This window comes from Haliotis rufescens, unplaced genomic scaffold (genome assembly GCF_023055435.1).
Source record: "Haliotis rufescens isolate VD_foot unplaced genomic scaffold, xgHalRufe1.0.p SCAF_51, whole genome shotgun sequence".
Classification (NCBI taxonomy): Eukaryota; Metazoa; Mollusca; class Gastropoda; order Lepetellida; family Haliotidae; genus Haliotis; species Haliotis rufescens.
The window spans coordinates 1,281,143-1,298,451 of record NW_025964235.1 but is presented as its reverse complement, the minus strand read 5'-3'; the positions used below and the strand labels follow the sequence as shown (position 1 = coordinate 1,298,451).

The window sequence follows — 17,309 nt, the reverse complement described above, 5'->3', positions numbered from 1 at the left end:
TCTAAACAAGAAACAGCTGGTACCTTTATGAGGTCAAACATAAATCAATTGAATACTGTCTTTCTATCAAAGGACACTATATGTAATTGACCCAGTGACAGCTGTCAGTGCATTGTGTTTGTCTGATATTAGATGCTACACGTGTATATGTTGTGCATCTCTTGTTTACAGTACGATGGAGTGTGTGTGTGCCACTTTTTCCAATAAAAAACACGCAGGCTTACAGCATATACATCATGATGTAGTCTTTGACTCTGATAAAACCTAGTAACATTTGTTAAATATTGTTATTTATATTTTAGCACCATTTATATGCGCGTCCAATGTTAGATGGCACGAATAAACGTTTCCATTCCAAACCTGCATTAACATACGGGGCTGCTTGTTCAATTTCAGTCACGTTGAAACCAGGCCATCTGCCTCGCTGCCTTCATTATGTCCGTAAAGTATACAACAGCCTCGTGGAAACCAGTCGAGTCTGTGACGTGGTGGGACTGACACTTTATCTCAAATGTCAGATATATTAGTCCAAATGTCAGCGGACATAGACCTAGTATGTTTATTGGTCGTGCTGAACAGTGTACACGCTATTATCTATAACCTTATTTTGTTATGTGTCTTATCTACTTGAAATCACAGGCACACACTGTCCAAATTGCACCCACGATAAGCTTATCAAAGCTGGCTCTCAATGTCATCAGCTGCTCCATCGTCGTCTGTCGTTGCCGTCATCTGCAAATGTGTTAACGGGATTCAATCAAGGTTTCAATATGGCCGCCACGGCAGCCATATTGGATAAAAAACAACTTCTTGCCACAAGTAGGTAACCGCGTCCTCGTATTTTCGCAAAACGCGGTCCAGCAACAGGTGCTTGTGTTTGTCGGACCAAAAACCAAAGCGTAGCAACAACCATACACACTTAAATGGTTACTCTGTTGAAGATAAAACACAGTTTCACAGTTTCAAGACATAAAATTCGGTATGTATTATTCATCCAAGCTCAATTTGTCTTTTTAACTGTCAATGGACTGTGTACATTGATACCACCTTGTCCTCTTAAAATTGACAGACCACATTATATAGACTCCATAACAGAAGGCGTTCTAAAACACTTGTGTTCTCGTACTTAAGATATTACTGAATGTAATGTTTGAATTTTATATTATAATGCCATTTGACACAACACATTCGTTTGCTGTTATTTGAGAGTTGCAACTAGCATTGATTAACAGGTTATCAAAAAATAAGTTTAAAGTTTTTTATGATTTTGTTTTAGAATGGAAATGGAGACCATTGGTCTAGATAAACTGGTGATGTAGATATTCAGGATAAACTGTTGATCTAGACATTCAGGATAAACTGTTGATCTAGGTATTCAGGCTAAACTAGTGATCTAGATATTCATGATAAACTGGTGATCTAGATATTCTGGATAAACTGTTGATCTAGATATTCTGGATAAACTGTTGATCTAGATATTCTGGATAAACTAGTGTTCTAGATATTCATGATAAACTAGTGATCTAGATATTCTGGATAAACTAGTGATCTAGATATTCATGATAAGCTGTTGATCTAGATATTCATGATAAACGGTTGATGTAGATATTCAGGATAAACTGGTGATTTGGATATTCTGGTTAAACTTGTGATGTAGATATTCTGGATAAACTGGTGATCTAGATATTCAGGATAAACTGGTGATCTAGATATTCAGGATAAACTGGTGATCTAGATATTAAGGATAAACTTGTGATGTGGATATTCTGGATAAACTGGTGATCTAGATATTCAGGATAAACTGTTGATCTAGATATTCAGGATAAACGTCTGATCTAGATATTCATGATAAGTGGTGGATCTAGATATTCAGAATAAACGGTTGATCTAGATATTCATGATAAACGGTTGATGTAGATATTCAGGATAAACTGGTGATGTAGCTATTCAGGATAAACTGGTGATCTAGATATTAAGGATAAACTTGTGATGTAGATATTCTGGATAAACTGTTGATCTAGATATTCTGGATAAACTAGTGTTCTAGATATTCATGATAAACTAGTGATCTAGATATTCTGGATAAACTAGTGATCTAGATATTCATGATAAGCTGTTGATCTAGATATTCATGATAAACGGTTGATGGAGATATTCAGGATAAACTGGTGATTTGGATATTCTGGTTAAACTTGTGATGTAGATATTCTGGATAAACTGGTGATCTAGATATTCAGGATAAACTGGTGATCTAGATATTCAGGATAAACTGGTGATCTAGATATTAAGGATAAACTTGTGATGTGGATATTCTGGATAAACTGGTGATCTAGATATTCAGGATAAACTGTTGATCTAGATATTCAGGATAAACGTCTGATCTAGATATTCATGATAAGTGGTGGATCTAGATATTCAGAATAAACGGTTGATCTAGATATTCATGATAAACGGTTGATGTAGATATTCAGGATAAACTGGTGATCTAGATATTAAGGATAAACTTGTGATGTAGATATTCAGGATAAACGTCTGATCTAGATATTCATGATAAGTGGTTGATCTAGATATTCAGAATAAACGGTTGATCTAGATATTCATGATAAACGGTTGATCTAGATATTCATGATAAATGGTTGATCTAGATATTCATGATAAGCGGTTGATCTAGATATTAAGGATAAACTGGTGATGTAGATATTCTGGATAAACTGGTGATGTAGATATTCAGGATAAACTGGTGATTTAGATATTCTTGAAACACTGTTGAAAGACTAGGTCATTATTTGTCAGGAATGAATACGTTAAAGACTCAATCCTGGACTTGTGACCTTCACTGTATAAATCTTTGTCCAGATTGAGTTGACAGGTCAGATCTCACTTGTGGCTTATCTTGGGGCTTTGGCCAGGTGCTCGGATCCCCAACACCATTACTGTAGGATGTTGTTGTTACACACTGTTGTTATTGTGCTTATTTTATTTAGTTGTTTATGATGTAAGTAAAACTTTACACTCATCAATTTGGCTGTGCCAATGGCTGTTGTTTCTCCACCTGTTGAACCATTCAACATCATCTTTATGCTTATTCAATGTAATAACACCAGATTTCATACGCATGTGAAGATATTAACTTCTATACCAAATTCAAACCCGTGAAGATATGTATGATTTACCACATTTCATACCCCTGTAAAGATATTGAGTTTATATCCTGCATTTCATACCGCTACATTGGTGTGATATATGACATTTCATATCATGACACTATTATCATGATAAGTGTGTGATTACAACCCCAGAAGGGATGTCCTGCAGATCATGATATATCTGCAACTATCCAACTCCCTGATAAACAAACATTTCCATTATTTACAAAGATAACTACAGACATATATCAATCATTCTTTATTATAAAAGCATAATCAAATCCTGTCCACATTCCTGAGCTGCAACAAACTCTGATACCTGCTACCTCATCTGCCATGTGACCTACAAGGGGCGAAACAATTCTTAAAGTGTTTTCTGGACCATGGGCTGGTTTAAATCTTTTTTGAATTAAATTTACTTTCATGATTTTCAATTCCTATTGATATGGACATTCTGAATGAAAGATTAATAAAATCCAGTTTCTACCTTCGTGTAGTTTAACAGAATATGCACTTCCTTGGACCATGGTTGAGTACAAGGCATGAAATAATTTGTCCCATGTGAATATCACATCCATAATTTTACCCCCTCATCTTATAATACAAAAGTTTGCGTTTTTACAGTGTACCTATCTAAAAGCTGTCAAAGCTGTAAGTGAACCTATTGTGATGTCATCTGAAGTTAACAACCACTTGTAACCAATAGCTGTATCAATAATGACTTAAAAATACTAAAATATGTACAATGTTAAATCAAAAGCCTTTGTCATGAATCGCTTAGCTTAAACCTTTTCCTAATTGGCATCTCCTGCACTGTACCATCAGACAATGGCACATTGTCAACCTTTCCGTGCTCTTCCGGAAATGTCTGGCCCGGCTTCAGCACTTGGCGTATGTTGACATTAATACGCGAAGTCTTAAGAAAAACATTTAAGGGTTTCCAGTTCATTCTATTCATCTCCTGCTTGATACAAGCATCCATGTCACTTGATGAACCTCTGTTGGGGTCTTGTGTATCAGCTGGAGAAGGAGTTACCTCCCTCTGGCTGTTCCAGTCCATGTAGGTTGGGTTTGTGGCAGCAAGTATCCGTGGAACAGCGTGATATGCCATCCTCGACTCCCCACCCATCACACAGATGTCACCGCTGCGCAGGTACATAGCAGATGGAGGCGTTGCCTTTGTCTTTCCTCCCAGGAGAAAAATAGCATCTTGACCGAAGCTATATGAAGTGTGAAAAGGATCTCATTTAGTTATATGAAATATGTGAAATGATAATGATAATAATCATAATGTACATCTGTATAGTACTATTTCCACAAAAAGAATGCCCAACGAACCTAGACTAAGTATCCCAGTTAACAAATTCATGTATATCTAACTAACATTCTCCGAACCCTGTATGTTGTGTTACTCAAGGTAGATCTAGGAAACATTACTTCTTTTGGAGTCCATGTGACTCCCAGCCTTTAACTGTTGGGGTTCCTGGTCAAAACATGTGGGTAGTAGCCTTTAATTGTTGGGCTTCCTGGTCAAAACATGTGGGTCGCAGCCTTTAATTGTTGGGGTTCCTGGTCAAAACATGTGGGTAGCAGCCTTTAATTGTTGGGGTTCCTGGTCAAAACATGTGGGTAGCAGCCTTTAATTGTTGGGGTTCCTGGTCAAAACATGTGGGTCGCAGCCTTTAATTGTTGGGGTTCCTGCTCAAAACATGTGGGTAGCAGCCTTTACTTGTTGGGGTTCCTGGTTAAAACATGTGGGTAGCAGCCTTTAATTGTTGGGGTTCCTGCTCAAAACATGTGGGTAGCAGCCTTTAATTGTTGGGCTTCCTGGTCAAAACATGTGGGTAGCAGCCTTTAATTGTTGGGGTTCCTGGTCAAAACATTTGGGTAGCAGCCTTTAATTGTTGGGGTTCCTGGTCAAAACATGTGGGTAGCAGCCTTTAATTGTTGGGGTTCCTGGTCAAAACATGTGGGTAGCACCCATTAATTGTTGGGGTTCCTGGTCAAAACATGTGGGTAGCAGCCTTTAATTGTTGGGGTTCCTGGTCAAAACATGTGGGTAGCAGCCTTTAATTGTTGGGCTTCCTGGTCAAAACATGTGGGTAGCAGCCTTTAATTGTTGGGGTTCCTGGTCAAAACATGTGGGTCGCAGCCTTTAATTGTTGGGGTTCCTGGTCAAAACATGTGGGTAGCAGCCTTTAATTGTTGGGGTTCCTGGTCAAAACATGTGGGTAGCAGCCTTTAATTGTTGGGGTTCCTGGTCAAAACATGTGGGTAGCAGCCTTTAATTGTTGGGGTTCCTGGTCAAAACATGTGGGTAGCAGCCTTTAATTGTTGGGGTTCCTGGTCAAAACATGTGGGTAGCAGCCTTAAATTGTTGGGCTTCCTGGTAAAAACATGTGGGTAGCAGCCTTTAATTGTTGGGCTTCCTGGTAAAAACATGTGGGTAGAAGCCTTTAATTGTTGGGCTTCCTGGTAAAAACATGTGGGTAGAAGCCTTTAATTGTTGGGCTTCCTGGTCAAAACATGTGGGTAGCAGCCTTTAATTGTTGGGGTTCCTGGTCAAAACATGTGGGTAGCAGCCTTTACTTGTTGGGGTTCCTGGTCAAAACACGTGGGTAGCAGCCTTTAATTGTTGGGGTTCCTGGTCAAAACATGTGGGTAGCAGCCTTTAATTGTTGGGCTTCCTGGTCAAAACACGTGGGTAGCAGCCTTTAATTGTTGGGGTTCCTGGTCAAAACATGTGGGTAGCAGCGTTTAATTGTTGGGGTTCCTGGTCAAAACATGTGGGTAGCAGCCTTTAATTGTTGGGGTTCCTGGTCAAAACATGTGGGTAGCAGCCTTTAATTGTTGGGGTTCCTGCTCAAAACATGTGGGTAGCAGCCTTTAATTGTTGGGGTTCCTGGTCAAAACATGTGGGTTGCAGCCTTTAATTGTTGGTGTTCCTGGTCAAAACATGTGGGTAGCAGCCTTCAATTGTTGGGGTTCCTGGTCAAAACATGTGGGTAGCAGCCTTTAATTGTTGGGGTTCCTGGTCAAAACATGTGGGTAGCACCCATTAATTGTTGGGGTTCCTGGTCAAAACATGTGGGTAGCAGCCTTTAATTGTTGGGGTTTCTGCTCAAAACATGTGGGTAGCAGCCTTTAATTGTTGGGCTTCCTGGTTAAAACATGTGGGTAGCAGCCTTTAATTGTTGGGGTTCCTGCTCAAAACATGTGGGTAGCAGCCTTTAATTGTTGGGGCTCCTGGTCAAAACATGTGGGTAGCAGCCTTTAATTGTTAGGGTTCCTGGTCAAAACATGTGGGTAGCAGCCTTTAATTGTTGGGGTTCCTGGTCAAAACATGTGGGTAGCACCCATTAATTGTTGGGGTTCCTGGTCAAAACATGTGGGTAGCAGCCTTTAATTGTTGGGGTTCCTGGTCAAAACATGTGGGTAGCAGCCTTTAATTGTTGGGGTTCCTGCTCAAAACATGTGGGTAGCAGCCTTTAATTGTTGGGCTTGCTGGTAAAAACATGTGGGTAGTAGCCTTTAATTGTTGGGCTTCCTGGTAAAAACATGTGGGTAGTAGCCTTTAATTGTTGGGGTTCCTGGTAAAAACATGTGGGTAGCAGCCTTTAATTGTTGGGGTTCCTGGTCAAAACATGTGGGTAGCAGCCTTTAATTGTTGGGGTTCCTGGTCAAAACATGTGGGTAGCAGCCTTTAATTGTTGGGGTTCCTGGTTAAAACATGTGGGTAGCAGCCTTTAATTGTTGGGGTTCCTGCTCAAAACATGTGGGTAGCAGCCTTTAATTGTTGGGGATCTGCTCAAAACATGTGGGTAGCAGCCTTTAATTGTTGGGGTTCCTGCTCAAAACATGTGGGTAGCAGCCTTTAATTGTTGAGGTTCCTGGTCAAAACATGTGGGCAGCAGCCTTTAATTGTTGGGGTTCCTGGTCAAAACATGTGGGTAGCAGCCTTTAATTGTTGGGGTTCCTGCTCAAAACATGTGGGTAGCAGCCTTTAATTGTTGGGGTTCCTGGTCAAAACATGTGGGTAGCAGCCTTTAATTGTTAGGTTCCCTGGTCAAAACATGTGGGTCCCAAGCTACAAAATGATACTGGGAAATGTAAAATAGTGAATACAAGGATGATGATTCAAATAAAACAGCTTTATTCCTCTGTTAAATGCTAAAAGTTAGTTTACAAATATAACAAGATCTCGCAAGAGTGAGACTCCTTTCATGATGGCAGCGCCAAGCGAGTGATCACATTTGATGTCGCAAGGGTAATATGTACCTGGTAAGTGATGCTCTATGGGATAGTATATGTGACGTAAGGGAGGGGGCCATATTCCGATCTAACACCTCGTTATCCTCAGTGTTTGATGGAGTTGCACTTGAAGACACACTCAAAAACTGCCCCATTACTAGGAAAAGCATGTCGCCAGCACTCTTTCCCTCATCATGAGTTGTGACTGAGTCTGCTCCATGATCTGGTTGAGTGTACACCTATGGTGTAGGAAGTACATCTTATCAACACTGCAGAGTGTGGCATGAAACAATAAACAAGTAACTCCTGTATGGGGCAATGCAGACAGACAGACCTGACAGACAAGAGAGGAGCCTGTTGGTGGAACTCGGAATGGTCGGTGTGTCCAGCTAGGGTCGAGTCCATGTGGTAGTAGTTGACAATGGCCGCCTCCGGCCTGAAGTCGGTGTAGCCCAGGGCCTCTGTTATACAGCATGACAAGACACTCAGGTCGGCCGGGAACTCACTGTGCTTGTCAGCATAGTACTTCTGGAAGTATATTAAAGACACACTGAAGTAGAAGGAAGTGTTGGACACACAGATTGTTCTACTTATGATTATTAGATAGAGACAATTCAGTTAACATTTGGAGAAAATCCTAGTGATCACCCACATTGACACTGACATTTACATTTTGTCTATTCCTAGGTTAAATATCCATTTGTAGCGACTTTGTTTCGAAATATTAAAAAACAAAGAGAAAATTGTGACTGTGTGAATGATGTATAGATCTTACTAGGTTACTTCTGAGATGTCATCTTTGCATGAAACATGAAGTTGAAAGAATTAAAACCAAATAATTTTCATGAAAGTTGGACTGGCAAAAATTAGGGGGCACTGATCTTTTTTAGAGTTGCCAGTCCACTAGGACGGGCAGTTTCAAAAGCCAGCAGGAACACTGTCAGGATGTTCTACTTATGATTATTAGATAGAGACAAATCAGATAAAATTTGGAGAAAATCCTAGTGATCACCAGCTGCCTCGGCCCACATCAACACTGACATTGACTTCCAACGCTCCAGATAAGCATAACACACAGGCTAATGATCAGAAATCTCAGCAGCAGAATCCCCTAGATGTGGGGCAGATAAGTGAGAGAGGCTAGCTTTCCTTCAGCATAAATTAAATAATGATCATCCACAATCTCTTCCTACTGACTACCGCCTCTGTGGTCTAGTGGTAGAGCTGAAGGTCTGGGGTTTGATCCCGGGCCGTGTCATACCAAAAGACGTTAAAAGATGGTACTTGTTGTTACCCTGTCTAGCGCTCGGCATTAAGGGGCTAAAACAAGGACTGGTCGACTCAGAGTCAGTATACTGTGTCTGAGTGGGGTATTCATGTTAAACTGAAGTATCTAAGTGGGCTAGCACTATCAATTGGAATCAGTCCGGATTCACACGCACTCATGCACGCAGGCGAACGCGCGCGAGTGCATGCATGTCGCCATAAGTGCAATAATCTTGGACGCGACGTTAAATCATATTTCACCTCACCTCACCTTCCTACTGAATAAATGATTTGTTTGTTTGTTGTTTTATGCCACACCCAGAAATGTTCCAGCTATGTGACGGCGGTCTGTAAATAGGAGTCTGGACCAGACAATCCAGTGATTGACATCATGAGCATCCATCTAAGCAGTTAGATATTATGACATGCATCAACCAATTCAACGAAACTGACAACCAATCACCTCTTACAACAAGCACAGTCGCCTCTTACGACAAGCACAGTCGCCTTTACGGCAAGTATTGTAAGACCTATTGTAACCCGGACCACGTGTAACTGAACATATGAACTGTAAGTGTGTGGACATTCTATAGTTGCTACTAAGTACTCAATAACAGCAGTGTAGCCTACCTTGGCAGTCCAGTCATAGTGATAGCCCAGAGTCACCCATCTCAGTCTCATCAATAAATCATCCTTCTGCAACTCCTCCCTGCAACACACAGATCATATAGCTCATCCATCAGCCACCGAGACAAAGGCGTTGTTGCTGGTAATGAAGTATTGGTTACTGCATTATAATAACACTCTTCTGTACTCAAGTATCACATGATTTGAGTGAGTTGGGTTCAATACAGCTTTACACAATTCCCACATTTCATTCAAATGACACGCAATGTGTGAGGGAAAGTCCACGATGAAGCAGGTTGTAGGCTTTCATGTTTCTACTTTAGTAAAACCCTAGTGCATTGGTTTGGTGCTACTAGACCAAGGTTTGGGGTATTCTGAGCTTCAAACCCCAGTGTATTGGTTTGGTGCTACTAGACCAAGGTTTGGGGCATTCTGAGATTCAAACCCCAGTGCATTGGTTTGGTGCTACTAGACCAAGGTTTGGGGCATTCTGAGATTCAAACCCTAGTGCATTGTTTTGGTGCTACTAGACCCAGGTTTGGGGTATTCTGAGCTTCAAACCCCAGTGCATTGGTTTGGTGCTACTAGACTAAGGTTTGGGGTATTCTGAGCTTCAAACCCCAGTGTATTGGTTTGGTGCTACTAGACTAAGGTTTGGGGTATTCTGAGCTTCAAACTCCAGTGTATTGGTTTGGTGCTACTAGACCAAGGTTTGGGGTATTCTGAGCTTCAAACCCCAGTGCATTGGCTTGGTGCTACTAGACCAAGGTTTAGGGTATTCTGAGCTTCAAACCCCAGTGTATTGGTTTGGTGCTACTAGACCAAGGTTTAGGGTATTCTGAGCTTCAAACCCCAGTGCATTGTTTTGGTGCTACTAGACCAAGGTTTAGGGTATTCTGAGCTTCAAACCCCAGTGCATTGTTTTGGTGCTACTAGACTAAGGTTTGGGGTATTCTGAGCTTCAAACCCCAGTGTATTGGTTTGGTGCTACTAGGCCAAGGTTTGGGGCATTCTGAGATTCAAACCCTAGTGCATTGATATTCTACTAGACCAAGGTTTGGGGCATTCTGAGATTCAAACCCCAGTGCATTGGTATTCTACTAGACCAAGGTTTGGGGCATTCTGAGATTCAAACCTCAGTGCATTGGTATTCTACTAGACCAAGTACATCATTTCAAGCTTAGCTTAGCTTAGTTGACAAAAATAACTCCAGGGACAGTCACCAGGACTGATACAAAGAAATAGATTTTTGAAACAAAACAACATATCACAAACCTGTCTTGCTTGGCAAAATCATCAAATATTTGGGCAGTTAGACTTCTTTCCAGATGAGGGTCGAGGTTGGTGATATTAGGAGGCAGGTGGTAGTCCTGTAAACACCGCTTGATCCAGTAGCGTTGAAACCCAGCTTCAAATGGGTTTCGAATTACCACAAAACCTGTAACATATACACAAATATATAAAAAATCAGTAGCTGAACAGGCTATCAGAAACACAGAACCTTTAACCAAACTGTACAAATGAATTATACTGCCTAGAAAATCAAGTCATGCTAAATTTGGATTCTACAAATATTGCTGAAACATGAGAAATGATTTATGACCCAATAAACATTATGAAATATAAATGAAGTTGACATACGATAAAGACAAACATACATTATAACGGATACCATTAGTAAGCAACAGGTAGTACAGAGTGAGTGAGTGAGTGAGTGAGTGAGTGAGTGAGTGAGTGAGTGAGTGAGTTGCTTTTAAGTTGCTTTGAACAGTATTCCAGTTATATGATGGCGTTCAACGTGATATACCGTAAGCTATATTGAATCCTACCCGGGTGCTTGTTGAGTGTGAAGGCTTGCCAGTTTGTCACTGGTTTCAGTCCAAGGGGAAGAGCGGTGGCTGGGCTGTCTAGTGCAACTTCAGAAACCTGCATTAAAGTTGATATCAAATTATAAAAATAACATCCACTGGTTTGTATTCAAGTTAAGAATATAAGAATATAACCTTCCTTTTACTGCAATATATCACAAACCCACATTTAATCTTACCATTCTGATGACAAAATAAGTAAGTCGCTGATATGGACCACTGATTAAATAGTGAGTCAAAAAACACTTCACTGTGTTTCCACAGAGGCATAATGGGAAATGTATTATTAAAGGCCTTGCCCATTTTAATTAATAGTGGGGAATTGAACTAAGATGTGTGACGAGGTGTCTAGTATTCCCCAATAGGATACCTGAGTCACATTTATTGGAGTACAATGAGGTGTAAATATCAGTGTAAATCTTAAATCTTCACAGTAAATCCCTGGTACATCTATACATGCTTGATCAAAAGGATGGGATTTAACCAATTCTTCAGTGTCTTGCCCCTGAATATAAAGCTGTTTAAAATGCGACATCATTTCTATGTCTCACCTCAACATCACTTAGATTTGATGAGTTTGAGCTGTTTCGATTTGATAACTTGTTGAAGTCAATCACACTGGAATACTGTGGAGGAGGATTCCTTGCCTTGAAATACTTGAAGCAGCGTCGGAAGTGATCTGTTTCCTCCGTCATCACTGGACAAACAATCATTGGTATCAAACTGATATCAGGACTCTTTTTGTTAAGGGACAGGATAGTAACTCTTTTTGTAATCTAACCTTTACAAATTATGTACTTTTTACTCAAAACAGGTATGAATAAATGAACTATCACTGTTCAGATTTTGGCTCCTACCAACACAACCATTGTAATGACAACTACCAACACACCATTAATGCAGCATCTGTTGCTATTGTAGTGGAGACAATGTCAGCTAGGACTACACTAAGTCAAACACACAGTTTTACTACATGCAGTAGTTGTGTTGACACCACACTATAAGTCTTTATTTTCTTCCTTTCATGATGTTTTGACATCATCTTTTATGTGCACTTCAATCTGTATCCTTTATAACTTACAACTGTTGAGACACACCATCTGGGCAAAGCCTGTCTGATGTCCAACTGTTTGTATATCATTATGATAATCCCAGCATGCACTATCAACACTGAGTTCACTTTTATATCACATTTATAACATTTTCTGATACCTTCTTGTCCCCACACCAGTATACAGGCTGTTTCGATAGATTGTTTAACATCACACTCGGCAATATTCCAGCTATATGACAGGGGTCTGTAAATACATAGTCTTTACCAAACAATCCAGTGATCGCCATCATGAGCATCGATCTTCGCAATTGGGATACAATCACATGCATCAAGCAAGTCAGCGAGCCTGACCAGACTACCCAATCCCGTTAGTCACCTCTTACGATAAGCATGGGTTGCTGAAGACCAATTCTACCCCGGATCTTCATGGGTGATCTGTCTGGAGACCTGTGTGGCGATCTGTTAATAATTCTCCCACTGCAAGTGAAACTCAGGTTTTCTGTGTGCATCCTCGTGACAATGGAGCAAATTGATGCACAGTGTAAAGATGAAAAGGGAAAGATTTCGCCCGTAACCCCTGCCTATATATTGCCTGAGTTTGGGAAACCTAAATCGAACCGTTAAATAATTGTTTAATACTTCTAGCCAGGTGTTATTAATTTTTACAAAATCCTTGCATGGGTAAAGGCGGACGTTTTTACAGAGTCTGAGCATTGATGGTGGGTTTGAGAACTTTGATCTCAGTTATCTGGTGATATTCTGTAACACGAGGATTTTGTAGCTAACTCCGAAGTCAGACAAAAGCAAGGATTTGTCCAGCTATGTCGCCAACAGCAGCAGTATCATATCACCAGGGTGATCCCGCTCACTGTGTCACGTGGTGAAGAGGAGACACAACACTAGTCAAATACATACCTTATACCAGCAGCATGGGTAAGCTAAGATTCTCTTGTACAAAGATATCTACAGCGTTCCCGGCTGTCGTCTTGATAAATTCGTCTGCAACAACATCCGGTATCTGCTTATACAAAAGTGAATATCCTTGACGAAATCCGCTTGTTCTCTTTGGAGAATGTGTTTCATACAGAGAAGTGCATACAAGAAAAATAAAAATAAAAATTGTGTTAGAGCATCTTGAATCATATACACATCATATTTGTACTACAGACATATTTTAGTCACAGTTTATTGGGATATTATTCATCTTGTCATACCGTTCCTCCTTTTTAATCAATTCAAGGGAGTTAAGCAGGGACGACTTCCTTACTAGATTTCCTCATGTGGTCGAATCAGTGTAAACAAACAATGATAGAGTCATGATAGGATCAATGATAGTGTGTAACATGTTTTCGGTCACGTACTCACGACGATAACAGGTTTTTGATGATAAACTTGTTTTATTGTCATTGCGGGTGTCAATCAGGCGCTTGTGTCAACGATGACTAGTTCCACCCGGAACAAATATTGCCAGTGTATATCGTGGGAATAGTTTTCCCGTAAAAACTGTTCCATGGGGAAAAATTCCATTAGAAAAACAGAGAAAAATAGCTCAAAGTAAAACAAATCACTACAGTAGCAGAAACTCTTTGACAGTTCCAGGGTTATTACATTTGTCTTGACCAGTCCCATGGGAGCCATGAAGCATGGTTTGTGTGTACCATTCTTAGATGTAGGGTTCAAACGCGAATAGATCTTTTATCACTTTGTTACATAAAAATAAAGCATAGAGACAGTTTGGTCGCCACTAATAGCAGCATTTGAGTTTAATAATCCCTAAGTGACACATGTCATGGACGTTATGGAGGGGCCACAGATCCTACTCTGGGATTCGAACCAACAATTAGTGGACCCGGGCCTGCTTGGCTAAGGGATGCAACTCTGTACTCTGTTTCTTTGTTGTTTGACGCTGGACGATTTTAGCTTTTTGACGATCATGTACATTGTATTTTGTACCAAGAAGCTGGGACTGGGATGAGATTGTTGATAATAATCTACTGCACTCAATCTGACACAACCTAATCCATTCGCTTTCCACCGCATACCCGTGAACTTCGGAGGTGGAATGGGTCTTCAGCAACCCATGCTTGCCGTAAAAGGCGACTATGCCTGTTGTAAGGAGCGACTAACGGTAACGGGTGGTCAGTCTCGTTGTAAGTCAGCATGAGCTGCAGTTATCATCCTCTGGTTCATGGTATCTTGCTCATTTGCTCTATTTTCTAAGAAGATTTGCAAAGTATGTATTTCTTGCTCTCAAGAAAAGGAACACTTTCCTTAAAGATGTGCAGTTTTGTAGTAATAATCCATTGTAGCATTGTGAGACTGATTGTTGCCAGTGTGTGTAACATGTTTTGGGACCCGATCCACAGGGCGTTCATAGGCTATGATCGGCCTTAGTAACAACCTCTTGTGCATCCGAGGAATTTTGACCACTAGTCTCACGAACGTTTGTGGCTTGCGGGCGCTTCATGGATCTGTCCCCGGATGTTACAGTGAGCGCTCTGTACAGGTGAAATGATAAAACCAATGTACCTTGTATAATGGGAGGCTGTCCCCGGATGTTACAGTGAGCGCTCTGTACAGGTGAAATGATAAAACCAATGTACCTTGTATAATGGGAGGCTGTCCCCGGATGTTACAGTGAGCGCTCTGTACAGGTGAAATGATAAAACCAATGTACCTTGTATAATGGGAGGCTGTCCCCGGATGTTACAGTGAGCGCTCTGTACAGGTGAAATGATAAAACCAATGTACCTTGTATAATGGGAGACTGTCCCCGGATGTTACAGTGAGCGCTCTGTACAGGTGAAATGATAAAACCAATGTACCTTGTATAATGGGAGACTGTCCCCGGATGTTACAGTGAGCGCTCTGTACAGGTGAAATGATAAAACCAATGTACCTTGTATAATGGGAGGCTGTCCCCGGATGTTACAGTGAGCGCTCTGTACAGGTGAAATGATAAAACCAATGTACCTTGTATAATGGGAGGCTGTCCCCGGATGTTACAGTGAGCGCTCTGTACAGGTGAAATGATAAAACCAATGTACCTTGTATAATAGGAGGCTGTCCCCGGATGTTACAGTGAGCGCTCTGTACAGGTGAAATGATAAAACCAATGTACCTTGTATAATGGGAGGCTGTCCCCGGATGTTACAGTGAGCGCTCTGTACAGGTGAAATGATAAAACCAATGTACCTTGTATAATGGGAGGCTGTCCCCGGACGTTACAGTGAGCGCTCTGTACAGGTGAAATGATAAAACCAATGTACCTTGTATAATGGGAGGCTGTCCCCGGATGTTACAGTGAGAGCTCTGTACAGGTGAAATGATAAAACCAATGTACCTTGTATAATGGGAGGCTGTCCCCGGATGTTACAGTGAGCGCTCTGTACAGGTGAAATGATAAAACCAATGTACCTTGTATAATGGGAGGCTGTCCCCGGATGTTACAGTGAGCGCTCTGTACAGGTGAAATGATAAAACCAATGTACCTTGTATAATGGGAGGAAGGCCCCGGATGTTACAGTGAGAGCTCTGTACAGGTGAAATGATAAAACCAATGTACCTTGTATAAGGGGAGGCTGTCCCCGGATGTTACAGTGAGCGCTCTGTACAGGTGAAATGATAAAACCAATGTACCTTGTATAATGGGAGGCTGTCCCCGGATGTTACAGTGAGAGCTCTGTACAGGTGAAATGATAAAACCAATGTACCTTGTATAATGGGAGGCTGTCCCCGGATGTTACAGTGAGCGCTCTGTACAGGTGAAATGATAAAACCAATGTACCTTGTATAATGGGAGGCTGTCCCCGGATGTTACAGTGAGAGCTCTGTACAGGTGAAATGATAAAACCAATGTACCTTGTATAATGGGAGGCTGTCCCCGGATGTTACAGTGAGAGCTCTGTACAGGTGAAATGATAAAACCAATGTACCTTGTATAATGGGAGGCTGTCCCCGGATGTTACAGTGAGCGCTCTGTACAGGTGAAATGATAAAACCAATGTACCTTGTATAATGGGAGGCTGTCCCCGGATGTTACAGTGAGCGCTCTGTACAGGTGAAATGATAAAACCAATGTACCTTGTATAATGGGAGACTGTCCCCGGATGTTACAGTGAGCGCTCTGTACAGGTGAAATGATAAAACCAATGTACCTTGTATAATGGGAGACTGTCCCCGGATGTTACAGTGAGCGCTCTGTACAGGTGAAATGATAAAACCAATGTACCTTGTATAATGGGAGGCTGTCCCCGGATGTTACAGTGAGCGCTCTGTACAGGTGAAATGATAAAACCAATGTACCTTGTATAATGGGAGGCTGTCCCCGGATGTTACAGTGAGCGCTCTGTACAGGTGAAATGATAAAACCAATGTACCTTGTATAATAGGAGGCTGTCCCCGGATGTTACAGTGAGCGCTCTGTACAGGTGAAATGATAAAACCAATGTACCTTGTATAATGGGAGGCTGTCCCCGGATGTTACAGTGAGAGCTCTGTACAGGTGAAATGATAAAACCAATGTACCTTGTATAATGGGAGGCTGTCCCCGGATGTTACAGTGAGCGCTCTGTACAGGTGAAATGATAAAACCAATGTACCTTGTATAATGGGAGGCTGTCCCCGGACGTTACAGTGAGCGCTCTGTACAGGTGAAATGATAAAACCAATGTACCTTGTATAATGGGAGGCTGTCCCCGGATGTTACAGTGAGCGCTCTGTACAGGTGAAATGATAAAACCAATGTACCTTGTATAATGGGAGGCTGTCCCCGGATGTTACAGTGAGAGCTCTGTACAGGTGAAATGATAAAACCAATGTACCTTGTATAATGGGAGGAAGGCCCCGGATGTTACAGTGAGAGCTCTGTACAGGTGAAATGATAAAACCAATGTACCTTGTATAATGGGAGGAAGGCCCCGGATGTTACAGTGAGCGCTCTGTACAGGTGAAATGATAAAACCAATGTACCTTGTATAATGGGAGGCTGTCCCCGGATGTTACAGTGAGCGCTCTGTACAGGTGAAATGATAAAACCAATGTACCTTGTATAATGGGAGGCTGTCCCCGGATGTTACAGTGAGAGCTCTGTACAGG

At 41.3% G+C, this 17,309-nt stretch overlaps 1 protein-coding gene across 2 annotated transcripts; it reads right to left on the bottom strand.

The window, feature by feature from the left end:
• Positions 1 to 3,390: 3,390 nt before the first annotated feature.
• LOC124140656 (nucleic acid dioxygenase ALKBH1-like) lies at positions 3,391 to 15,435 on the bottom strand. Of its 2 annotated transcripts, none has more exons than XM_046508336.2 (7): positions 13,128 to 15,435; positions 11,710 to 11,863; positions 11,120 to 11,216; positions 10,566 to 10,728; positions 9,294 to 9,372; positions 7,732 to 7,925; positions 3,391 to 4,366 (listed from the first exon to the last, which is right to left on the bottom strand). In XM_046508336.2, exons 2-7 carry the CDS (start codon positions 11,851 to 11,853, stop codon positions 3,913 to 3,915), a joined length of 1,131 nt encoding a protein of 376 aa, XP_046364292.2. In that variant the 5' UTR covers positions 11,854 to 11,863; positions 13,128 to 15,435; the 3' UTR covers positions 3,391 to 3,912. The 2 variants fall into 2 exon arrangements, with proteins under 2 accessions (XP_046364292.2, XP_046364293.2); XM_046508337.2 differs by having other exon boundaries at positions 11,710 to 11,855.
• Positions 15,436 to 17,309: the final 1,874 nt, after the last annotated feature.

Bases quoted from the DNA above. Each gene is read 5' to 3' on its own strand.
- LOC124140656 (XM_046508336.2), bottom strand. From the start codon at position 11,853: ATGACGGAGGAAACAGATCACTTCCGACGCTGCTTCAAGTATTTCAAG. The intron at 11,217-11,709 runs GTGAGACATAGA...ACTTTAATGCAG, and splicing joins CAAATCTAAGTGATGTTGAG to GTTTCTGAAGTTGCACTAGA. The intron at 7,926-9,293 runs GTAGGCTACACT...ATATACTTCCAG, and splicing joins ACTATGACTGGACTGCCAAG to AAGTACTATGCTGACAAGCA.